Source organism: Cervus canadensis, chromosome 3 (assembly GCF_019320065.1).
Source record: "Cervus canadensis isolate Bull #8, Minnesota chromosome 3, ASM1932006v1, whole genome shotgun sequence".
Classification (NCBI taxonomy): Eukaryota; Metazoa; Chordata; class Mammalia; order Artiodactyla; family Cervidae; genus Cervus; species Cervus canadensis.
In genome coordinates, this window is record NC_057388.1 from 22,264,441 (window position 1) to 22,290,637 (window position 26,197).

Here is a 26,197-nt window from a genome sequence, read left to right on the forward strand (position 1 = left end):
CTACCCCAGCTGTAACTACAAAGTTGATGATGCTTGAAACGTCACCATAATGCCAATCCAAGAGTTGAGCACAAGCTGATCACATACCCTGCAGCCTTCTCCATCATACTGTCTTTAAAACTACTTTCCTAAAGCCACCAAACAGTCTGGGTCTCCTGAGCATGAGCTGCGCATTTTCCTTGCTTGATACTCTATAATTAATTATGTACTTTCATTCACTATAATCCAGTGTTAATAGATTGGCTTTACTGTACATGGGTGAGTGGATGCGAGTTTGGGTTATTTTTCTTCTTTTTCTCCCTAATTATGTATTGCTGGAGAATGCTTAACATAAATACAGCTTCAAAAGGAAGTAAAACTTTTGATATAATTATGGTTCTAGTAATTATTAGCAGAGGTTGCTATTACCATCTTTGTGAAGACATTTAATCATCCCATATAATTAATAAGGGTGCCAGAGAATTCATTCTAAATTTTTTGTAACCCTTATTAAATTACCAGAGTACAGATACTGATATGAAAAAAATTTCAAGTGAACTCATTTCTAATTTCCACCAAAAATCTGAAGAGCATGCTTTTAATAACTCTTGCTGCAAACAAGTATTACATAACAGGTTTCTTGTTGATATAAAAATATAAATATCCCAAGAAACTTTGGATGAACTGAGATCCAACAGAGTATGACTTTCTGACTTTTACAGAACTTACTAATTTTTAAGAATCACCACAAAAATGCAAACCTATTTCAAAGCAAGTTAGAGGAAGCTGAAAGAAATACTGACATTATGAACTCTGAAAATGGAGATACGTGGATGATTTCTATTTTCAAGGCTTATGAGTTCTTAAAATAGGAAGGCCTGCTCCATAGATTTCACTGAGGCAAATTTGGCATAAACCCTGGCCTGCCTGGAAAAACTCCATTGTGCTAATGTATAAAGCAGAGTTAAAGGCTTGTCTCCTTGGCATAATATGGTCACATAGAAAAGGATGCATATGGCTCTAGTTTAAACAGTTCTTTTCCCTTAAAGAGTTTCCTTGCTGCTTTGAGTACTAGAATTTTTCTCTGTAAGTTTGCAAATACTTATTTAGAATAAGATGGACAATTTTTCTTTAAAAGGAATAGGCTCTAGAAGGTTTAGAAGGCAAATTCAATATGCCTAGAAAAATAATTAATAAAAATGCTGAAGTGTTTTCTTCATTGTTGGTATTCTAGAGCCTAATCCAGGTTCTTACAAAAAATAAGATTTTCAGTAAGTATTCTTGAATAAATAAACATCAAAACATGGCACTGTGCCTTCAGAAGAGAAAGCTCTTCTGTGGTATTTTGTCTCATGGACTTTCTCTGACTGCAGGTTACTATTCAGTGCGGGGCACACCACGCCTCAATGTATAAACTACGGCCGTTATCTGAGCTGGGGACAGTAAGCTCCCTTCATACTGACAAGAACTTGCAACGGTTGTGGAAACTGGATATAAAAAGATGACTTAAAGGAAAGTGCATAGTAAAGTCAATAAGAGCTAAAGAAATTGAAAAGAGTGAGAAGGTGGGAGATGAATCAGTTCAGTTCAGTCACTCAGTTGTGTCCGACTCTTTGCGACCCCATGGACTGCAGCGCTCCAGGCTTCCCTGTCCATCACCAACTCCTCAAGCTTGCTCAAACTCATGTCCATTGAGTTGGTGATGCCATCCAACCATCTCATCCTCTGCCATCCCCTTCTCCTCCTGCCTTCAATCTTTCCCCCATCAGGGTCTTTTCCAGTGAGTCAGTTCTTCGCATTAGGTGGCCAAAGTATTGGAGTTTCAGCTTCAGCATCAGTCCTTCCAATGAATATTCAGGACTGATATCCTTTAGGATGGACTGGTTGGATCTCCTTGCAGTCCAAGAGATTCTCAAGAGTCTTCTCCAACACCACAGTTCAAAAGCATCAATTTTTTTGGTGCTCAGCTTTCTTTATAGTCCAACTCTCACATCCATAAATAACTACTGGAAAAAGCATAGCTTTGACTAGATGGACCTTTGTTGGCAAAGTAATGTCTCTGCTTTTTAATATGCTGTCTAGGTTGGTCATAGCTTTTCTTCCAAGGAGCAAGCGTCTTTTAATTTCATGACTGCAGTCACCAACTGCAGTGATTTTGGAGCCCAAAAAAATAAAGTTTCTCACTGTTCCCCCATCTATTTGCCATGAAGTGATGGGACCGGATACCATGATCTAAGTTTCCTGATGTTGAGCTTTAAGCCAACTTTTTCACTCTCCTCTTTCACTTTCATCAAGAGGCTCTTTAGTTCTTCTTCGCTTTCTGCCATAAGGCTGGTGTCATCTGCATATCTGAGGTTATTGATATTTCTTCCAGCAATCTTGATTCCAGCTTGTGCTTCATCCAGCTCAGCATTTCTCATGATGTACTCTGCATATAAGTTAAATAAGCAGGGTGACAGTATACAGCCTTGACGTACTCCTTTCCTGATTTGGAACCAGTCTGTTTTTCCATGTCCAGTTCTAACTGTTGCTTCTTGACCTGTATACAGATTTCTTAGGAGGCAGGTCAGGTGGTCTGGTATTCCCATCTCTTTAAGAATTTTCCACAGTTTGCTGTGATCCACACAACAAAGTCAAAGGCTTTGGCATAGTCAATAAAGCAGAAGTAGACGTTTTTCTGGTATCCTCTTGGTTTTTCAATGATCAAACGGATATTGACAATAGAAAGTTGATATTTGGGTGAGAATACAAAGGGAATAAAATGTGCTAATTGGGCATATGTGTCTGGAGACACACTCCTTTTGACAACCACTGATCACTTTGCTATTGTTTTGCCTTTTTTAGAATGTCATACGTTTGTAATCATACATTATATAGCCTTTCAGATCAACTCACCAATATGAATTTAAGCTTCCTTTGTATCTTTTTAGGACTTCATAGTTCACTTATTCTTATCATTGAATAATATTTTATTGTATGGATATACAACCCTTGGTTTATCCATTAACCTATCAAAGTAACCTCTTTAACCTCTAACTTTTGGTACCTGTGAATAAAGCTGCCATAAACATTTATGTGTAGGTTTTTATGTAGACTTAAAATTTCATGTCAGTTGGGTACATACTAAGGAGTTTGTATTTGGATCATATGGTAACACTGTCCTCATAAGAAATTACCAAACTCTCTTTCAAAATGGTTATACTTTTGCATTCTCACCAGCAATAAATGACAACTTCTGTCGTTCTGCCCTCTTGCCAAAATTTGGTATTCCCTTTTTAAAAATCTAATATGTATATTCTAAGTCTAATGGTAGAAATATTGATACCATCTCATTATTTTACTTTTAAATTTCCTAATGACTTATGGCACTGGAGAAGACTCTTGAAAGTCCCTTGGACTGCAAGGAGACCAGTCAATCCTAAAGGAAATCAACCCTGAATATTCATTAGAAGGACTGATGTTGAAGCTGAAGCTCCAATACTTTGGCCACCTGATGCAAGAGCTGACTCATTGAAAAAGACCCTGATGCAGGGAAACATTGAGGGCAGGAGGAGAAGGGGCCGGCAGAGGAGGAGATGGTTGAACGGCATCACCGATTCAATGCACATGAATTTGAGGAAACTTCAGGAGACTTGAAGGACAAGGAAGTTGGGTGTGTTACAGTCCATGGGGTTGCAAAGAATCAGACAGGACTTAGCAACTGAACAACAACAACAATGATTTATGATGCTGAACATTTTTTTATATTTTTATTTGTCATCTGTCTATCTTGTCAAGAGTCTTTTAATATATTTTACCCATTTTTTAAAAAATTCAGATGCTTGCTTTCTTGTTGTTAAATTTTATGATTTCTTTGTATGTTTTGGATAACAATCATTAACAGAAAAAAAGTCTTTATCAAGTATGTGTTTTGCAAATATTTTCTCCCAGGCTTTGACTTGTATTTTCTGTTTTAAAAGTGTCTTTCACAGTGCAAAAGTTTATAATTTTAAAAATACCGACATATCACATTTCTCTTTAATGGAGTACATTTTTGGTGTTCCATTTAAAAAGTTATTGCCCAGGATGGGGAATACATGTAAATCCACAGCTGATTCATGTCAATGTATGGCAAAAAACCACTACAATATTGTAAAGTAATTAGCCTCCAACTAATAAAAACAAATGAAAAAAAAAAGTTATTGCCAAACCCAACATCAAACAGATATTCTTTGAGCTTATCTTCTATAAATTTTATAGTTTTGTATTTTATATTTAGGCCTATGACTTATTTTGAGTTAATCTTTATGAACGGTATAGGTCTATGCCTAGATTAATTTTTTAAAATTGTACATGGATATCAAGTTGTTTCAGGTTGAACCTGGGTCTCCTGCATTGCAGGCAGACGCCTCACCTTCTAAGCCACCAGGGAAGGCCACATGAGGGGATTAACAGGAAGCAAGTGCTTAATGGTTATGGGGTTTTCTTTTAGGGTGATAATATATTCTGGAAGTAGACAGAAATAGTAGCTGCACAGCATTGTGAAAGTACTAAATGCCGCTGGATTGATCATCTTTGAAAGGGTTATTTTATGTTATGTGAACCTCACCTCAAGAAAAAAATTTTTTTTTTTGAGCATCACTGTTTAAAGACATTAGGGAATGATCCAAGCAGGATTTGAAAAGGCCTTGTCCTGGGGAGAAAGGAAGTGAACTTTAGTGACTCTGACACTTAGCACTGTTTCTGCATTAAACCATTTTGCTGACTCTAAGCATCAGCCCTGAGGCTAAATAGTTTAAAGAAATAACTGACATAGAATCCCAGCAGAATTTTCAATAATTTGATGGGACTCACAGTGGCTGTAGCATGTGGGACAAAAGTTATGGTTCAGTTTCCAAAAATGAAGAGAGGCTCAAACAACCTAGGATAAGGATGAATTAGAAATAAACCAGCCTCCACTTGCAGAGACCTGGATGGACCTAGAGACTATCAGACAGAGTCAAGTAAGTCAGAAAGAGAAAAACAAGTATTGTATATGAACGCATACATGTGGAATCTAGAAAACTGATATAGATGACCTTATTTACAAAGGAGAAATGGAGAAGACATACAGAATAAAGTATGGATAACAAGAGTGGAAAGGAGAAGATAGGAAGAAGTGGGAGATTGGGATTGACTGATATACACCAGTCATACTATGTATAAAAATATATAACTAATGAGAACCTACTGTATAGCACAGGGAGCTCTACTCAATGTTCTGTGGTGAACTAAATGGAAAGGAAATCCAAAATAGAAAGGATGTATAAATATATATATATATGTATATATACCCATAAACACAGACATCTAACTGATTCCGTTTGCTGTACTGCAGAAGGTAACACAACATTGTAAAGCAGCTATATTCATATAAAAATAATCAATTTTGAAAAGGAGAAACAGACCAGCTCAAACAGAGAAATTCAGCTAAAAAAATACTTCATTCATAATTGAGTAAAGTTACATGCTCCTACCCAAAAGAATGCCAGAAGCAAACCTGAATGAATCCCTTTTGGAGGAAGGTAAAATCATCTGTGTCTCTAATGAATGTCTTGGCCAAGGTGATGAGTGCAAAAATGGAGTGAAAGGGTTGGCTGTAAGGTAAAGTTAACTGAACTATCGACCATCACACTGAGTTTGAGGGCAGGGAAGGAATCAGAAGGAAGAGGCAATTTTGATTCAGAATTACAATTTGACCATCTAGGAGGATGGTAGTGGTATCAATTGAGTATGACATAATACAGAAGTAGGTTTAGGAAATTAAAGAGCTAGTAAGTTTGGATGGCGATTTACTACGCTTTTAAATATCTGTGGATTTATTCCAGGTGGAGATGTGTCCTGTTACAGGAAAAGTATCTAGGAAAACAATATTTTTTATGCGTCTGGACCTAACTCTTTGCATTTCCCGTCACTGGGCAGCCTGAATATACATGATGTGAATGCCACCTGTTAAAAGTTCAACTGAAATAGCATTGTGGTGAAAATCTTCGAAGTACAGATTGTCATGTTGGTAATGAACTGCTAAGAGCACAAAAGAAAAGTCAACTTATGAAAATGAAATGAAAGTATTACTTCACACATTTGAAATAGAATTCATAAACTTAGTCAATTTTTAAAACCTTTTATCTCAGTGTAGTCTTCTTCAATCAGCTGAGAACCTGATGCTACTAAAATATCAGTATATGCTGGAAATATATTCTCTTCAGTCTGCAACTTTACAAAAGACATTCTTGTATCAATTCTGGGTTATACACAAAATTTTAATTATAGTATAAAACTGTGTATAACTAAAAGATGATTCACATTTTCAGTTGTTTGCAAATTTTCATCTAATTTGTATTTATCTGAACACACTAAATTCTGTTAGTTTCTTTCTCTCTTTCTTTCCCTGTCAGCATATTTCACATAAAACTCCCTTTCCAAGGACTTTTACTTCTTTCCATTGAGAAAAGTGGTTTGTAAATCAGTTCTGGGCCTTATAAGGAAACAACCAATGAATCTTGATTAATCCATTTAGAAACATTATTAAAAGTAAAATATGAAATTATTGCATTTAATATAAACATATAAACATTTTATTTCAGTAAAGAAAGAGTAACAGAGATCTAAAAAGAATGTCTATATTGGATACACATGAAGAATGAATAAGAGGGTTACAAAGCATTTCACGAGAGGAAAAGTTTACCCCTTTGTTTTGATAGAAAAAATCAAATAGTTGATTTGGGCAATTTTTAAAATTTGAATTATATCTATTTTCAGAAAAGTGGTGAAAGAGGATAAGAGCCAATAACAACTGATCCAGGATATCAGTTCATCTGCTTAGATTTCAGCTCATACTCATGCCCTCCTCTCAGAGAGTTCCCTATGGCAGAGCTCATATAAAGCTACTCCAAGACATTAAATGTCTATGATTACTCAAAGTATTCCCTGCAACTGCTTGCTGTAATGTCAAAGGCAGGGATGCTCCTGAGTCGTTCACTCAGATGGAAGCCTGGTTTAATCCACTGGCAATGAAAAGGACTGGGGCCAATAAAAAAAGGACCTGGGGTATTCTATCTATCTGATCTAAACCTCTAGAAAAAAAAAATTTTTTTTTTACAAACTTTTATCAATGAGCAAAAATAGATAATATGAATTAATAGCAAAATTCAAATGGGAAAACAGTGGAAACAGTGACAGACTTTATTTTCTAGGGCTCCAAAATCACTGCAGAGGGTGACTGCAGCCATGAAATTGAAAGAGGCTTGCTCCTTGGAAGAAAAGTTATGACCAACCTAGACAGCATATTAAAAAGCAGAGATATTAGGTCCATCTAGTCAAAGCTATGGTTTTTCCAGTAGTCATGTATGGATGTGAGAGTTGGACTATAAAGAAAGCTGAGCACCAAAAAATTGATGCTTTTGAACTGTGGTGTTGGAGAAGACTCTTGAGAGTCCCTTGGACTGCAAGGAGATCCAACCAGTCCATCCTAAAGGAAATCAGTCCTGAATATTCATTGGAAGCACTGATGCTGAAGCTGAAACTCCAATCCTTTGGCCAGTCAGTTTAAGTTCAGTTCAACTCAGTCACTCAGTCGTGTCCAACTCTTTGCGACCCCATGGACTGCAGCGCTCCAGGCTTCCCTGTCCATCACCAACTCCCCAAGCTTGCTCAAACTCATGTCCACTGAGTTAATGATGCCATCCAACCATCTCATCCTCTGTCATCCCCTTCTCCTCCTGCGTTCAATCTTTCCCAGCATCAGGGTCTTTTCAAGTGAGTCAGTTCTTCGCGTCAGGTGGCCAAAGTATTGGAGTTTCAGCTTCAGCTGAAAGTCCAAGGGACTTTCAAGAGTCTTGTCCAACACTGCAGTTCAAAAGCATCAATTCTTCCATGCTCAGCTTTCTTTATAGTTCAACTCTCACATCCATACATGACTACTGGAAAAACCATAGCCTTGACTAGTCGGACCTTTGTTGGCAAAATAATGTCTCTGCTTTTTAATATGCTGTCTAGGTTGGTCATAACTTTCCTTCCAAGGAGTAAGCATCTTTTAATTTCATGGCTGCAATCACCATCTGCAGTGATTTTGGAGCCCAAAAATATAAAGTCAGTCACTGTTTTCACTGTTTCCCCATATATTTGCCATGAAGTGATGAGACCGGATGCCATGATCTTAGTTTTCTGAATGTTGTGCTGTAAGTCAAGTTTTTCACTCTCCTCTTTCACTTTCATCAAGAGGCTCTTTAGTTCCTCTTCACTTTCTGCCATAAGGCTGGTGTCATCTGCATATCTGAGGTTATTGATATTTCTCCCAGCAATCTTGATTCCAGCTTGTGCTTCTTCAAGCCCAGCGTTTCTCATGACGTACTCTGCATATAAGTTAAATAAGCAAGGTGACAATATACTGCCTTGACATACTCCTTTCCCGATTTGGAACCAGTCTGTTGTCCCATGTCCAGCTCTAACTGTTGCTTCCTGACCTGCACACAGATTTTTCAGGAGGCAGGTCAGGTGGTCTGGTATTCCCATCTCTTTCAGAATTTTCCAGTTTGTTGTGATCCACACAGTCAAAAGCTTTGGCGCAGTCAATAAAGCAGAAGTAGATGTTTTTTTGGAACTCTCTTGCTTTTCCGATGATCCAGCGGATGTTGGCTATTTGATTTCTGGTTCCTCTGCTTTTTCTAAATCCAGCTTGACCATGTGGAAGCTCATGGTTTATGTACTGTTGAAGCCTGGCTTGGAGAATTATGAGCATTACTTTACTAGCGTGTGAGATGAGTGCAATTGTGCGGTAGTTTGAGCATTCTTTGGCATTGCCTTTCTTTGGGATTGGAATAAAAACTGACCTTTTCCAGTCCTGTGGCCACTGCTGAGTTTTCCAAATGTGCTGGCATATTGAGTGCAGCACTTTCACAGCATCATCTTTTAGGATTTGAAATAGCTCAACTGGAATTCCATCACCTCCACTAGCTTTGTTCGTAGTGATGTTTTCTAAGACCCACTTGACTTCACGTTCCAGGACATCCGGCTCTAGGTGAGTGATCACACCATCATGATTATCTGGGTTGTGAAGATCTCTTTTGTATAGTTTTTCTGTGTATTCTTGCCACCTCTTCTTAATATCTTCTGCTTCTGTTAGGTCCATACCAGAAGGAGGTTTAGGGCCTGGTCAAAAGGATGGGTGGACTTTGAATTGTTTCTAGAGCTGCATTTCTCCTCTTTTCTCATTTGTTTCTAATCCCTCAAACAATTGGGTTGCAACCTGAATTACATCAAGAGACCGACCCAGCCATCCAACTACATTACCTTCCATTGCTTCTTTATATCAAGGAGAAGACCTTCAACTAAGATATAAATAAAAACTTTCTATGTTCTAGATTTAGAACTATGTATTTTTGGAATGTTTAAGTACATCCTTCCACAAAAGTCTCAGAATCTTAGCTTAGGGAAGAAGACCTAAAAAAACATTCCTATTGGGCTCTGAATATCATCTTTCAATCACACCAACTTCTGACTATAGAGCTACTAAAAAAAAGCATCTTTTAGAAAAACTTATCAAGTTTCAGCTGAGAATGGTAAATATTCCTGGCAGCACTGAACAATCCCATGGATGTAAGAAGCATCTCCAAAGAAAGTGAAGAACATATCGCTTCTCGGCCTTTTGGCTGAGATCAAGTGTAGTATCTGTTCTTATCGGTTTGGTATCTGATACGTCCTCTGTTCGAGGACAATGTATTAAATGGATTTTTGGAGCAGGGAGTTGGAATAGGAGCTTGCTCCGTCCACTCCACGCATCGACCTGGTATTGCAGTACCTCCAGGAACGGTGCACCAAAAAAAAAAAAAAAGAAAGTGAAGAACATACTACTTTCCTATGATCCAGTGAAGTGAAAAGTATTAGTCACTCAGTTGTGTCCAGCACTTTGCAACCCGATGGACTGTAGCACACCAGGCTCCTCTGTCCATGGGATTCTCCAGGCATGAATACTGGAGTGGGTAGCCCTTCACTTTTCCAGGGGATGGTCCCAACCCAGAGATCGATCCCAGGTCTCCTGCACTGTAGGCAGATTCTTTACCATCTGAGCCATGAGGGAGCTCCCTGAGATGCAGAGTCACTCCCCCAAAAAACCAAAGAAAGACTTAGACAATTTCCCTGAAAGTTGCCAACAGTTGGTAGGACCCTAGCCACAAATGGAGTGAAATCCAAATTTCTGTTCAGCCATTTTTGGGGGGCCTTCAACCTGACAGTTAAGGTGCCTGAAGACACAAAAGCCTGCATGCCCCAGTCGGGCAAAAAGTCAAATTCTTAGGACACAGACCAAGAAGCCAAACGGGATGCAACAGCTGTCCCTGGAGAGGAAAGGTCAATAACTGAAGAGTACTTGAAAGCAATTGACAAGTCACAATTCAGAGACCCAATTTTACGAATGTTTTTTCTGGCCAACATGAAATAAAAGGGCAATGTAAAATTCTGCCTTCCTCTCTCAGCCAGGCAACAGGAGTAGAGATCTGGGAGAGCTTTGATAATAATTCTTACCCTCTGCCATCTTCTGTGTTTTCCCATTATCTTGTCTACAGGCTCCGGAACAAGTAGGGTGTCCCAGAAAGCCTCTTCCTGTTCACCAGAAATGGTTGAGGAGGAAAAAAATCATTTCCCTCTATCCTATATGGTGAATTTTTGGCCACAACCCCCTTTTCTCTGGGCTTCCAGGTGGCTTAGCTGTAAAAAATCCACCTGCCAATGCAGGAGATGTGGGTGCCATCCCCGAGCTGGGAAGATTCCCTGAAGTAAGAAATGGTAACCCACTCCAGTATTCTTGCCTGGAAAGTCCCATGGACAGAGGAGCCGGGCGGGCTACAATCCATGGGGCTGCAGAGTCAGGCAGGACTTAGTGACTGAACATGTTCGTGCACACACACGCCTTTTTCTCTGGAGCACCTGGTAAATAGTTTTCTGCTGTGGCTGCTCTAATTCAAGATGCTCTTTGGTAAAGTTAACTTACTTGTTTGGCTTTAAAGCAAAATTTTACCTGAGACCTCACACTGGCTCCATCAGACGCAGTCCTACCCTAGACTCAGAAATGCTCAGATAAAGTCTGAAAGCTCATGATGTAAAAGCTGCAGTGTTACGTTCAGAGAGGGGCTTATCCACCACCGCCAGAGGCAGAGAGAAAACAGCAAACCCAAGGGACTTGACAGGCGCCGTCACCTGCTCCTCTTTGCTCCTGGGGCCACTGGCGGTCTCTTTCAGTTCCCTCTTCTGACACAAGGGCTCTTAAAAGATAAACTGAGGCATATTAAACTTAAGCATTTATTTTAACAAAAAATGAATTCCAATCCAAGTTCTGAAGACTTGTGCCAAATGAAAGACTTTTCTAGGCAGAAAGAAGCAGGAACAAAGGAGTTATATTGACAAAGAAGTGGGTCGATTATCACAAAGTTACTTTCTGTAAGGGGATGGCAAAGACATATGATGAATTAACTGTTTACCTAAGAAGTGCAGATCAGGTGCTTCCTGATTGACTGACAATTCTATTTCTTGGAAAGCAAAAATTATAGTTAAGTCTTGGTTTGAACATGGCAGAACATTCTTTGAAATGAATCACAGCAAGATCCTCTATGACCCACCTCCTAGGGTAACTGAAATAAAAACAAAAATAAACAAATGGGACCTAATTAAACTTAAAAACTTTTGCACAGCAAAGGAAACTATAAACATACTGAAAAGATAACCCTCAGAATGGGAGAAAATAATAGCAAGTGAACCAACTGACAAAAAAGTTAATCTCCAAAATATAAAGCAGTTCATGCAGCTCAATATCAGAAAAACAAACAACCCAATCAAAAAGCGGGCAGAAGACCTAAACAGATATTTCTCCAAAGAAGACAAACAGATGACTAATAAACACATGAAAAGAGGCTCAACATCACTCATCATTAGATAACTTCAAATCAAAACTATAGTTAGGTATCACCCCACACTGATCAGAATGGTCATCGTCAAAAATATACAAACAATAAATGCTGAAGAGGGTGTGGAGAAAAGGGATTCCTTTCGCACTGTTGGTGGGAATACAAGTTGATATAGCCACTATGGAAGACAGTATGGAGATTCCCTAAAAGACTAGGAATAAAACTACCATATGACTCAGCACTCCCGCTACTGAACATATACTCTGGTTGGTTTAGTCACTAAGTCGTGTCCAACTCCTGCAACCCCATGGACTGTAGCCCGCCAGGCTCCTCTGTCCATGGGATTCTCCAGGCAAGAATATTGGAGTGGGTTTCCATTTCCTTTTCCAGGGGTCTTTCCCACCCAGGAATTGAACCTGGGTCTCCTCCATTGCAGGCAGATTCTTTACCCACTGAACTACAAAGGAATCCTAATATACCCTGATGACACCATAACTGAAAAAGACACCTGTGCCCCCGTGTTAATCACAGCACTATTTACAATAGCTAGAACAAGGAAATAACCTAGATGTCCACTGGCAGAATAATGGATAAAGAAGCAAATATATATATATATATAGGTACATATATACAATGGAATATTACTTAGATATTAAAAGGAACACATTTGAGTCATTTCTAATGAGGCAGATCAATCTAGAGCCTATTATATAGAGTGAAGTAAGTCAGAAAGAAAAAACAAGTATCCTATATTAATGCATATATATGGAATCTAGAAGGATGGTATTGATGAACCTATCTACAGGGCAGGAATAGAGATACAGACAAAGAGAACAGACTTGTGGACACATTAGGGGTGGGAGAAGGTGGAATGATTTGAGAGAGTAGCACTGAAACATATACACTACCATATGTAAAACAGATAGCCAGAGGGAATTTGCTATATGACACAGGGAGCTCAAATCCAGTGCTCTTTGACCATCTAGAGGGGTAGGATGGGGTGGGAAGTGGGAGGGAAGTTCAGGAGGGAGGGGACATATGTATACCTATGGCTGATTCATGTTGATGTATGGCAGAAACCCACACAATACTGTAAAGCAATTATCCTCCAATTAAAAATAAATTTTAAAAGTCTTGTGTTGACATGGGATTTAGCATATGCAAAGCTCAATTTGGGGCCTATTGTCCTGTTTTTGACACATATTAATGAACTTAATCCTGCTATAATACAGAGATTTATTATGTAAAGGTAATTAGCATTGAGGTAGCTCTAAAGCAATGGCGAGTGATGTAGGCACACCAAAATCTAAGCCTATAAATGCCTCAAGGGAATGAAATTAAAATGGTAAGGACAACCAATCCCAAACAGCCAATTAGGCTGTAAGCTATAATTTTCAATAATTTTCTTACTTTCCTTCCAAACATTTCCTATGTAAGTCTCTCCCCAAGCTCCTGTCATCAGAGTGTTCCCAATCACTTCTGATTTGACCCTGCCCAACTGAATCACATTTTGCTCCAATAAACTCTTTAAAAGTTTTAATGCACCTTGATTTATCTTTTAGCAGATCCAAATCACTTTTCATTGTTTTTCTGGATTCTCCTGTGGCATGTAAGCCTCTAATTCTATGCACAGCCCAGCATCTGGCAGTAACAACTTTCCAAGTCTTATTTGATAATTATAATCCACTGTAGGATGCTGAGTCGCTTCAGTTATGTCCAACTCTTTGTGACCCTATGGACCATAACCTGCCAGGCTTCTCTGTCTTTTCCAGGCAAGAATACTGAAGTGGGCTGCCATACCCTCCTCCAGGGGATCTTCCCAACCCAGGGTTCAAACTCACATCTCTTAAGTCTCTTGCACTGGCAGGCCTCTTTACCACTAGCCCCACCTGAGAAACTGTAATAGAGAAAAACAAATCCAACTCCATATTGGATCTATTCCTTCAGCTCCAACTCTTGTCTCTGTGGCCTGTACTCATTTATGGTAGTCTGTGCCTCCAGAAGACCGCTGCCTAAGATGTACATGATAGCCTATTCCCAAGGCATTGAGATTTATGAGAATTCCCAGAACAGAAAATAATACTTGTCTCATTTCAGGTTTATAGAAACATTGTTGTTGTAACCAAACCCTCATGGACAGCCACCATAACAAATGATTCCTACACCAGAAAGCCTGCAACGACCAGCCACTCGTCTCTCCATTCAGTATAAAAGAAGCCTGAACTGTTAACTTGGGTAAGATGGTTCTTTGGGACTAATCTACCATCTTGTCTGCTGACTTTCTGAATAAAGCTTTGATCAGTTCAGTTCAGTTCAGTCGCTCAGTCGTGTCCAACACTTTGCAACCCCATGGACTGCAGCACACCAGGCCTCCCTGTGCATCACCAACTCCTGGAGTTTACTCGAACTCATGCCCATTGAGTCAGTAAGGCCATCCAACCATCTCATCCTCTGTCATCCCCTTCTCCTCCTGCCTTCAATCTTTCCCAGCATCAGGGTCTTTTCAAATGAGTCAGTTCTTCACATCAGGTGGCCAAAGTATTGGAGTTTCAGCTTCAGCATCAATCTTTCCAATGAATATTCCGGACTGATTTATTTTAGGATGGACTGGTTGGATCTCCTTGAAGTCCAAGGGACTCTCAAGAGTGTTCGCCAACACCACATGCTAAGTTGCTTCAGTTGTGTCCGACTCTTTGCAGCCTCATGGACTGTAATCCGCCAAGCTCCACTATCCATGAGATTTTCCAGGCAAGAATACTGGAGTGGGTTGCCATTTCCTACTCCAGGGGATCTTCCCAACCCAGGGATGGAACCCACATCTCTTATGTCTCCTGCATTGGCAGGTGGGTTCTTTTACCACTAGCACCACCTGGGAAGTCCTCAAGTTGCTATTCTTCATCCAAACAACTTGTCTCTGTATTTAGCAGCCTGTCCTGTGGTGAGCAATTTGAGCTTGATGCATGCATACTAAGTTGCTTCAGTCCTGTCGGACTCTTTGGGACCCCATGGACTGTAGCCTGCCAGGCTCCTCTGTCCATGGGATATTCCAGGCAAGAATACTGGAGTGATTTGCCATGCCTCCTCCAGGGGATATTCCTGACCAAGGGTCGAATCTGCATCTCCTGCATTACAGGCTGATTCTTTATCTCTGATCCACCGGGGAAGCCCTTGGAGCTTCGACTCAGTAACAAAACAAGATAACTTAGCTAACTGGAATTGCATATATATAGGAAGCTTCCTGCTTTAAGTCTCTAGGCTCTTAAGAGACCCACTAGATTCCTGGTAAAGATTCGTGCCTTTTAAACTTCCTGTTTATATCTCTATTTGATGTGGCTATAATGACTGTGGCTGGAATTTCACCTGAGATCTTTTGGTATGTAAATTTCAATATTTTGCTATACAGGTGACATTTCCTCTGCAATTAGTTGAGCTGATTAGGGAAATCCTTCTACTTAGTATATCTGTTTTGTTGTTGTTGTTTAGTTGCTATGTCCTGTAGGAAGAGGCTATTTTTGGAGTGGTCAAAGCACAAGCTTTGGGGTTCAATAGATTTGACTATAAACCCCACTTAGTGGCATGTGGGTTTAGGCAAGATGCTTTAACTGGCTAAGCTTCAGTGATCTCATCTGTAGCCTAGGACAACACTGGACTCTAATAGGGTTGCTATCAGGATTAAATGATATAATGTACTAACTATATTACAAATGGGAACTAGATCACACATCATAAGCAATGACAAAGTTAGATTCTTATAATGATGATGACATTTTTTTTTGTATTAGATACATTTATACCCAAACTTCAAAATTTAAGATGTTTTTCTATCTTGCTTTATATGAACTAACACAGTATCAAATGAGTATGTCATTGTAAATCTGTAGTCTTAACTGTGAAAGCCTATAATAATTCTATTTAATTAATATATTTAAGAAAAATAAATTGGTTATTTTGCCCTGCAGGGGCCTAAAACATGCCACTGAGTCTAGTCTGATAATATAATGGGTTCCATTTAATTACCATAAAATTTTAATTTCAACTAATTTTCCAAAATGTATTTACTTTGGAATTGGTAGTCATACTCTTCAGCTCACTGTTCCTCCTTCATATACTTTTCATAAAAAAATATAATTGGGAGGTGTTTCAGTGAGGAAATGTATAACTTTGATGTAGTCTATATCATTTATTTAAATTAAAGCTTTATGCCATTGTTGATGGTGGAAGTAATTTGAAAGTTTTACAGCTTTGCTCTGCAATCTGACCTTTGCAACACCCCAAAAATGGAACACTTACATGTTCTGCTTAAATTCCTTTTTACAATATGCTTTGCCATTCTTTTTCAACATAGCATAGTCATTTTAGACAATTGTAAGCTTGACACCTGATTTCACTTTAACAGCACCTGCCTGGAGTATAATTAGCAGCCCATTTTTAAAAAAGGATTTCCATAGAGCACAGATGGCATTCCTCATACCAGACAAGCAATGATGTATGTTTGGAAACCAGCCAAAATGTCTGCAAAAAAATTGTGAGAATTTCAAGACAGGCATCTGAGCAAAAGGAAAATTTTCCCTTTTCTCTCCAAATGAACATCTGTTAAAGCCTATTCTCCTTAACTTTTCTTTCTAGTTTTTTTCTCATCCAACTTCATATATTTTTAGTACAATTTCAAAGACTATAACTAAATTTTTGTTTTGAATTATGACACCCACAGACTGCCCAGTAAGAAAATGTTCCTGAGCAACATTTTAAACAAATTTAGATCTACAGGTATATCTTTGAATAGACGGCATGTCATTTCACTCAAGAATTAATTCAACCAATATTCTTGCTACAACTGAACCCTGCCCCACAGATTTAACAGAAGCTGATGGTTAACAGGAATTCTTGAGCTTGTCCTGCAGAGCAACAGATAGAGTAATAGCCCGTAAAAACCCCTCTGCTTTTAAGGAGCTGGTGTTAGCTATTTTTCCTTTCTCTTTTCCTCTCTTTAATTGCCTACCTGCTCAGCTTCATGTAGCCCAGCTGTTCTGTAGGAACTCGGAGTCTGCTCTTCTCCACTGCGAACTGGCTTAGACCAGTTGGGACCGCTGACCCTAAAAATGGACCTGAGTGGTGTCTCATGAATGGCCTTTAGAAGGCAGAGGACTAGAAAACTCCACCCTCAGATCCTTCTGGGCACCTCCATTTAGAATGTGCAGAGGCAAGTAACCCAATGCGCCTGCGCAGACGACCTCACCTCTTTCTGCACGAATCACCTTTCCCCACATCTAGGACCACCCTGCTCATCCCTGCTCACTCCATAAACATTCCAACCCTCTTGGCTTTGGGGAAGCAGAGCTAACTCTTGTTTTCTGTTTCCTTGTTTGACTGCCTTGTGCATAAACTCTTTCTCGGTTGTAAACCTTGGTTTCTCAGCGTTTGGCTTGTCGCGTGTAGGGCAGAGGAAACTAGTTCAGTAACAACCTTGTCAGCTCAGGGGCGATGTTTATATAACGGAGCAAACCATGCTCCCAGGCTGCCTGCCACCTGAGGATGTCACTGACTTCACAGTTACCAAGCGGTTTCACAATGAACACTGGTCACAGGTGTTGACATTCTAATAATTTGAGGCAGGAGTGCCCTTTCTAATTCACATGGATTCAGGGTATGGGCTGGTGGTGGGGCTTCCAAGGACAGTTCAAGGTGCTGGAGACAGAGTAATGAATCCAAAAAACAGTCCTTGCTCTCAGGAAGCCTGTAATCAATGAGGGTAAAAAGTCAGTAGATATTTACCTAACAGCCGAAAAACAAACAAACCAAACCAAACATGGGGACTTCCCTGGTGGTCCAATGGCTAAAACTGTGCACGCCCAATGCAGAGGGCCCCGGTTTGCTCCCTGGTCAAGGAGCTAGATGCTAGCCACATGCTACAACTAAGAGTTCACATGCCGGAACTAAAGAACTGGCCTGTTGCAAGGAAGAGCCCGTGTGATGCAACTACTATCCATCACAACCAGATAAATAAATACATATTTTTAAAATAAAGAAAAAAATAATACTATTTAAAGGGGTAGAATGTGATGGGTGGTGCCATTTTATTTAAGATCAGGGATTGCCTATATAAGGAAGTGGAGGTCTAAAGGAAGTGAGAGAGTAAGTCCAAGACATATGTGGTCAGAGCATTCCAGGCCGAGGGATTAGGGAATGCAGGCCTGAGTGGGAGAAGCATGAACTCAACGTGGTCAAGGGTAGGCAGGAAGCCAAAAGTGCTTGGAGCTGAGGCCCTGCAGAAAAAGTATTGGCATACAAGTCACCAGTTTGTAGTCAGATTTGACTGTCTGGAGCCCAGGTAGAGGTTTTGGTATTGTATGCAAAAGGGGCACATGATCTGATTTGCCTTTTTAAAACATCTGCAAAGGTTTCATTATGGACTGCAGCTTTCACTTGAAATTTTATATTTGCAAGAGTCACCATGAGCCACTTATTAATCTTATTTGCATTTTAAAGGGATTGCAGTGTGGAGAATTGAATATAGCAAAAGAATACAAATGAGGAGGACAACTATTTTCATGTGTTTAATTTCCCTAAATAGTTTGTAATTGACTTCAGTGTAGGACCACTGCATTATTCTTTCTGCCCAGAGAAACACCTGTAACTTCAAATGCTGTTTGGAAAAGAGGAACTATTCCATAGGAAATTTATTAGTGACATGATTTTTTTTTAATTGCAAGTAAACTTTATTTAACTTTAAATATGTTCACCAAGATTACTTTGAATATCTTTAAAAGTCACTTTTAAATTATTTTTTATAATTTGATTATTCATTGGAAAGAATGACAAAGGAAACTAGCTACCCTCAGAAGTACAAGGGACAAATTTTGTGTGTGCTCTAACAAAGTTCCATGTAATGGTCTAACAAACTTTAAAAAAAATTATATTTTCTAAGAAGCAGAATAAAATAAATGATCAAAGTAAATTTCAATATATGGAGCATTAATGGTCATGTTCATTATTGGTTTTGCTACAGTACTTGAAAAATCTGTTGGCAGAAATATAGTTGTTGTGCATGTGCTTGGTCATGTCCAGCTCTTTCTGATTCCATGGACTGTAGCCCACCAGGCTCCTCTGTCCAGGCGCGAATACTGGAGTGGGTTGCCATTTCCTTCTCCAGGGGATTTTCTTGACCCAGGGATCAAACCAGCATCTCTTGCATTGGTAGGTGGGTTCTTTACCACTGGGGCACCTAGAAAGCCCATAATGATAGTAAAATACATAGAAATGATGAATAATAGATGTCAGCCAGCCCTTGTCAAGTGCTTCCTCTCTTAAAGACACCTTGACTGTCCTTACCCAGCACTCAAGGGATATGAATGGGTTTCTGCATTAATCAACTGAATTTAAGTATATAGAAGTGTGGACTGAGTAAATATATAGAAGTGTTAAATACACAGTCATTTCAAATGTGCTTTAAGATGAAGGAATATATGAACAGAAATCAATAACAATATATAAAATGATGATGAAGCAGAGCACTACATGTAATTAGTATACACATATTTGTTGACTGAGTGAATTGAATATCACTAATATCATAGATATCGACTAAGAAACCTTGGGGAAAAATAAAGAAAATTTAAGGCAAAATAATTTTGAATAAGTTCCTTGGCTTATCAATTATACAGTATCAGATTGGTACATAGGTTGTTCCATAAGGGTATTCTTTAATAATTTAAATTTTGTCATTAGGTTTAATATGCTTTAGAAAAAAAACATAATGAGGAATGAGAAATGATTTCTATTTGGCTCTCATAGCAACTTCTGTAATGCCTTGCAAGCACTAGAAAAATTTTAATAATTTTATTTATTAAAAATAACAATTATCACCAGTAATTTCATAAATAATGTTGGCAATTACACAGGCTCTTTAATGTATCTGGAAGTCAGTTGTGACTGCTTTTCTAAAAAAATAATTAAAGATCAACAAAAAGTTTTTCTTAAAATAACTGTTTCTTCCTCTTAAGGGCTCAATTCACATTCCCCTCTCCTCCCTGTTTTCATTGCAATCAAGGAAACTTTACTGCATTCATACTTTTTAAAGGTATTTCTTTATCTTTGCAATTGTATTATCCAGTGTTTTGTCAGTGGCTATGTGACTTGCTTAGAAGACATGACTGGTAACTTCTAGAAGAACTTTCATTTGTAAAGTATTTCTTATTAGAAAATACATGTCATTATGTAGAGTTAAATTTTCCTATTTTTTTAAGAGAGAAAAACGTGTTTATTGTATATTTTCATGAGCATACTACTGCCAGTAGAGGGAGAAAATTTTTTAATGGAAATGTTGAGATTAGTTTTTGTTACTACTATTTTCCTTAAGCCAGAAGTCTAAAAATTTTTAATAATTATTACATTTGTTAATATCAAGATATCATATGCATGGTCTCTTGTTACATGGAACAGTGAAAATATTTTGTATTTAGAATGATGCTTTAATAAAGGTGAAAACTTGGCTGAATTTTAATTTTTAGTTGAAAATTTTAAATTAAAATTTTTAAATTTAAATTAAAATTTTAATGTTTAGTTTTCAATTAAAATGTTTGTTTAATTTTTAATTTAAAATGTTTAATTTTTAATAAAGGTGAAAATTTTGACTTCCCTGGGGGTTCAGGCAGTAAAGTGTCTGCCTACAGTGTAGGAGACCTGGGTTCAATCCCTGCGTCGGAAAGAACCTCTGCAGAAGAAAATGGCAACCCATTTCAGTACTCTTGCCTGGAAAATCCCATGGACGGAGGAGCCTGGTAGGCTACAGTCCATGGGATTGCAAAGAGTCGGACACCACTGAGTGACTTCACTTTCACTTTCATTGACTGTGAATAAAATAAAATATACATTCATTTGGTCTATTGTTTTTTATAAGAAATGAAGCTTTTTTTCTTATACTAATTACTGTTTTTGCAACTGAAATAGTAAAATTGAGAATTTTTCATTTCATAATTTTATAGGCATGTAAAATATGACAAAATTAATACATTTAATATGTGAAACCTTATCAATTCATCAGAAAAACAAACAGGCCAATTAAAAAGTACTAAGGATCCAAGCAATGATTTTGAAAATATAATTGTCAATAAACACAATAAGATGTTCAACATTATTAGAAATTAAAAGCAAATTAAAACATGCTTTTCCTTCAGCTTAAAAGTAATAAGAACTATGGTGGTTATTATCGCCATAAATACAGTAGAATAAGTTTAGTAGGTATTTAGTAGGTATTTAGTATTTAGTAGGACATTTTTAAGTGGGAAATCAGCAATCTGAACAAAAATTTGTAACAGCGAGCACACTTCCTTGTCCCAAATAACCTACTTCCTATAAAATCACTTAAAGGGAAAAATTAGATTTTGCAAAGAGGAATGTAAAAAGTAGTTCATTTCAATATTATGTAGGGAATACTTGGGGGGAAGGAGTAAATATTCACTATAAGGGATTTATTAAATATTGCATACTGCATCCACTTAAGGGAATACTATTTAGGTATTAAATATGCTTATATTATTAAAACCAAACCAAACAGTTTACAGAGCAGCATGTATGCTATGTTTCAACTATTACTCAAAATATACATTTTTACTGATAAATACTTTTAAAATTTGTGTAATATAAATAAAAAGTTTCTGCTACCTATGTATATTCTGAGAACACATGCACAGCATTTCTCTTCAGGAAACATCTACAGATGATTTAAACATTGCTAAGTAAGCCTAAATCCAGTTAAAGAAGCCTGCACAATTTCATGTCACTAATACATTTTAGTAATCAGGCTAACAAGTAAGGATTCTGCTAGAGTCTTCATGAGGCTACCAGATAAGAGTGTGGTCACAATTAAGCACCATTTCATTTCATCAGTCTGACCTGTGGTGGTCTGTTGTCGAACTGAACATTTCACAAGTCATTTCCACACTTACTTTATGTAATGTCCTTCAGGAGTATATTAAAACTGTGGTTGGGGTTATTTTAAGTGAGTTTAGTTTGTTTAAAAAAAAAGGCAAGCTTGGTTCTCAAGCCTCTGAAGAGGAACATATAGGCTAACAACCATAGGTGAATATGGGAAGTAGGAAGTAATTGGGATCATATTAATAATGAGGTAAAAATGTGTGTATCAGGTTTTGGAAAAGCTTTGTAGTGTTCGTCCCTCTAAATCCTGTGGGAAAAATCACTCTAACCATGACTCCATACTATTTTCAGAGAAAGGTACTTTCATGCTATTATAAATTCCTACGGTGATACAAAGTTTGACACAGAATTATATGGAAAGGGCATTATGTGGAAAGATACCATGGAAAGCCAGGATCCTAGTGGAGAATCAAAACAAGTAAAGTTCTTTTAAATTCTGTCATTTCTGGAATAAATTAAACCTGATACTATGTGAGAATGTCTTAAGTTCCCTTATAGGATTTTAATTCTAGAAGGATGTTGAGTTATTGTCTGGCAAACTGGTGCCTCTTTTAAGATAATACAAAAAATATTCTAAAAAGACTGTGAGTTTTTCTAATTAAAATTAATCTAGCTTGCTTGCTTACCTATCAGTGTGTCGTTATTTTGCTAAAGTGTTCAAGCATCTTATATGGTGGATCATTTTAATACACTGTGAATAAAAATGATGCCCCCTTTTGGTCAGCCAGAGGCCTATCCTGCCTGGTGATTCTTAATGTTCTCTGTAGTCAAATTTCATTACATCATTGTAGAACAGCTCACAACTCTCTAATAAAGGCATGGCCCACAATACAAATGCTTCACATTTCCTAAATGTCATATCAACGCAGAATTACTTTTTCCTACTTCATTTATCATGCTAAATTGTAATTTCTATTTGGCCATAGTCCTTAACTCTCCTTTTAGCTACTCCTAAGCTGTACTTTCCTCTTATTTCTGGAAATTATTTTCCTGCTGAAATGAATTATTCTCCACTTTGTCCCTATAAAACTCAATTTAATTTTTATCTTTCCAGTTCTCCAATTTGTCAAGATGCTTTGAATTTAAATCCTACAAAAAGAAAGTCAGTCCCCCCAAGTAGATGTCATCGGTACAAATGTAATGTGTACTCATTAAGTAATTGATAGAAGAGTGTCTGTTTTCTGCCTGGAAGATATTAATCTGAGCCCTGCCCTCTCCAGTTAATTTAGAAATATTGTTAACTGCTATGATAAAATTTATTATGCAAAGGGAAAAATGTGATATAAACAATCAAGCCATTTTATTTCTTGAATGCTGTGTATATATCATACTAGACTAAGCAAATTAAAATCAACCAAATCTATTTTTTATCAGTCTCACATTTCTAAAGCAAATGAAATCAAATAATAAGGTTTTGGGAAATTTCTACAGATTAGTGTTCTTTATTTTTATTTCTAATTAATCAAGGGGTAGGAGGAACTGCTGGATATTTCCATATATTTGTGGTTAAAATATGGGACACATGAAGAACAGTGCCATAAAGTTATTAAGTAGGATGTATGTATCCAATGTATGCACAATCTGCATGATACCAAGCACATTAACTCATTATAGTCCTGGACTTCTTATATTGGTAATTTCCTCTAGGGCTGAGAATTCGGATTAGCTTATGGAGCTTATTTTCACATGAAAAACTCTGGATATGTTTGTGTAAAAACAATCATTGGATGAAACATGACTATTATACATAAGCTTAGAAATGTATGACTGGTTTCTCTCATTTTGGTGAATAATATTACTTTTCTCCTTTTATTTCATAAAACACAATGAAATCTATTTGGCATATTCTTCAATTCAGGGAAATGGCTTACCATATGCCTATTCTCAGATGCTTTTTTATTACACAATGATTTTTTCATAATAAAAAATTTCAGAAATAAAAATGTAGATGATTCACTAATTATGATCATCTGCTTTTACACAAGTACACACGAATTGGGGAGTTTCTTAAGTATTTACATTAAAGCTTGTAAACATATAGGAAATCACAGTAGGAAGACCAAAATTATTTACAAAGGATCATTTATTTAACATTTTTTTTTACAAAATACAAACTTTTTTGTTCTGCATGAATACATCATATATGAAAAAAATATGTTTTAACTGAACTTAATTTGAAGACATTCAGAATTTTACCTTCTACCAACTTGAGAAATCAATTTTGTTTTGCAAGTTGTCTATTACCATCGCCAATCGGGGGGAAACCCTTTTTCTTGTTAATTAAATCATATTCACAACAGCTAACGTTTTATAGAAATAAAATCAGACAATGTTTGTCATACAAAAGCTCTTTTTGCAAGTAACTGATTTGCCTATGATCCTAAATTGTTTTTTCCAAGCTATAGATAGGAAGAATTGAGGAGCTAGGTAAGTTTTATAATAATGTATTAGCAGCAGTTGATAGAAAATGCAACATAAGATTTGTTTTGTCTGTGGTACAAGAATATTCCCTATCAGACTCTAATGTATTTTTCTCTACTTGAACACAAGTAAGCACGTGCTGATTGTTTCTGGGATGACAAAATATATAAAAATACAAGAAGCTGGTTCTGTTTGTCATCGTGAGTGGCTATTTTCATCAGCTAATATGAATGCATTGCTAAACGTAGTGAAGACAGGAAAATGACTTAAGGGTAATATATACAGAGTTAAAATACATTTTTTTTAACCCACTTAAGAATGATTTCAGGCACTGTGGCTGTTCAGGATAAAAATGTTTCATGGTTTATTCTTGAATAGTAATGTAATTGTCAGTGCAAGCGAGAGCAAATACCTGCCCACTGTCACACACATGACCTCGGACATCTGCAATGTTCAAAGCCAATTCATCTTCTGCATCTTCACTCTGGAGGCACCTTCAATACAAATGCTTCATAGTTTGCTCTTGATAGCAATTTAATTTTCAGTGCAAGCAAAAGCAAACACAAAGGCTGCTCACTGTCATACACACAACCAACACCTCTGGAATATTCAAAGCAAGTTCACCTCCATCTTCTCTGTGGAAGCATCTTTCATAAGCGGCACTTAGTGTAAACCCTCTATAAATCATGAAAAACAGACTCGGGATGCCTGAATTTAATAATATTAAAAATCAAGGTCATAGTCCTCTCTCTGTGTAAACGATGGTTGAGTAAGGCTTGCCATCACAACATCTCTTTCCTGAGAATATAGCTGATCCCCTCTGTCTATATCATAAGTGTGCATGCTCAGAGCTGTGGTCACTGTCGTGGCTGTCTTCGTTTGCTAGCGAGTCCCCTGTTTGCTGGAGGGTGGCGGCACCGATTCCCGAGAGCTCTGAAGGGAGGAGTGTTCCCTTTTTCACATTCACCAGTTCCTTTTCTCGAGCGGCAGCGCCTTGCTGTCCTCCCTTTACTCTCTTCCACTTCATTCGCCTGTTCTGGAACCACACTTTCACCTTTAACAAAGAAAGGGAACAAGTGAAAGAAAGAAAGAAAGTGAAATGGACAAACTTTTTTCTTTCATTCTGGTCATCAATGGAAAAAAAATGGCTTTGCAAAAGCTTTTACAAATACACTGTGAAAGAATGAATATGAAAATAAGTCACCATTGAATTTAATCAGGGCCCATGTTCATAATAATTTTAAAACATTCAGAAGGTACCAAGTCCTGTATTTTGTATTTTATGACATGTGCTAAGTCGCTTCAAAAGACCCTGATGCTGGGAAAGATTGAAGGCAGGAGGAGGAGGGGACAACAGAGGACCAGATGGTTGGATGGCATCACTGATTCAATTGACATGAGTTTGAGCAAGCTCCGGGAGATGGTGAAGGACAGGGAAGCCTGGCGAGCTGCAGTCTATGGGGTCGCAGAGAGTCAGACACGACGGGGCGACTGAACAATAACAAAGTTGCTTCAGTCGTGTCCAACTCTGTGTGACCCAAAGGACCGTAGCCTTGCAAGCTCCTCTGTCCATGGGATCCTCCAGGCAAGAATACTGGAGGGTGTTGCCATTTCCTCCCCCAGGAGATCTTCCCGACTCAGGGATCAAAGCCCCGTTATTGACATCTCCTGCACTGGCAGGCAGGTTCTTTACCACTAGCCCACCTGGGAAGCCCATTTGAGGACACACCATGTAAAAAAATAGGTGGGAAAGTACTGTATCATTTTAGCTTGTTCAAAGGTATTTAGTTTATAAAGAGTTTCTGTGAATTATAACGACCATTCAGTAACTGTCTTGGTCAAACAACACCCACTTTGCCCCCTCCCCCTGCAATCAATTTCTGGACCAACCTAAAATATACTCAGGGAGCTACTGATGAAGCTCCGTCTGGAAGGTCATTCTGTGCCCC

The 26,197-nt window shown here is 37.9% G+C and overlaps 1 protein-coding gene and 1 non-coding gene across 2 annotated transcripts in view; one reads left to right on the forward strand and one right to left on the reverse strand.

Annotated features, from left to right (window-relative positions):
• The first annotated feature begins 9,627 nt into the window (after window positions 1–9,627).
• On the forward strand, window positions 9,628–9,818 carry LOC122439076. Its single transcript, XR_006268811.1, has one exon. It is a non-coding gene; the product is annotated as a U2 spliceosomal RNA (small nuclear RNA).
• Window positions 9,819–23,892: 14,074 nt separating this feature from the next.
• The window catches only part of MEOX2 (mesenchyme homeobox 2), a 71,914-nt gene continuing 69,609 nt past the window's right edge, over window positions 23,893–26,197 (reverse strand). The window contains exon 3 of the mRNA XM_043462760.1: window positions 23,893–25,302. Coding sequence (XP_043318695.1) covers window positions 25,078–25,302 — 225 coding nt within the window. The 3' untranslated portion in view covers window positions 23,893–25,077. The remainder of the gene's footprint in view (window positions 25,303–26,197) is intronic.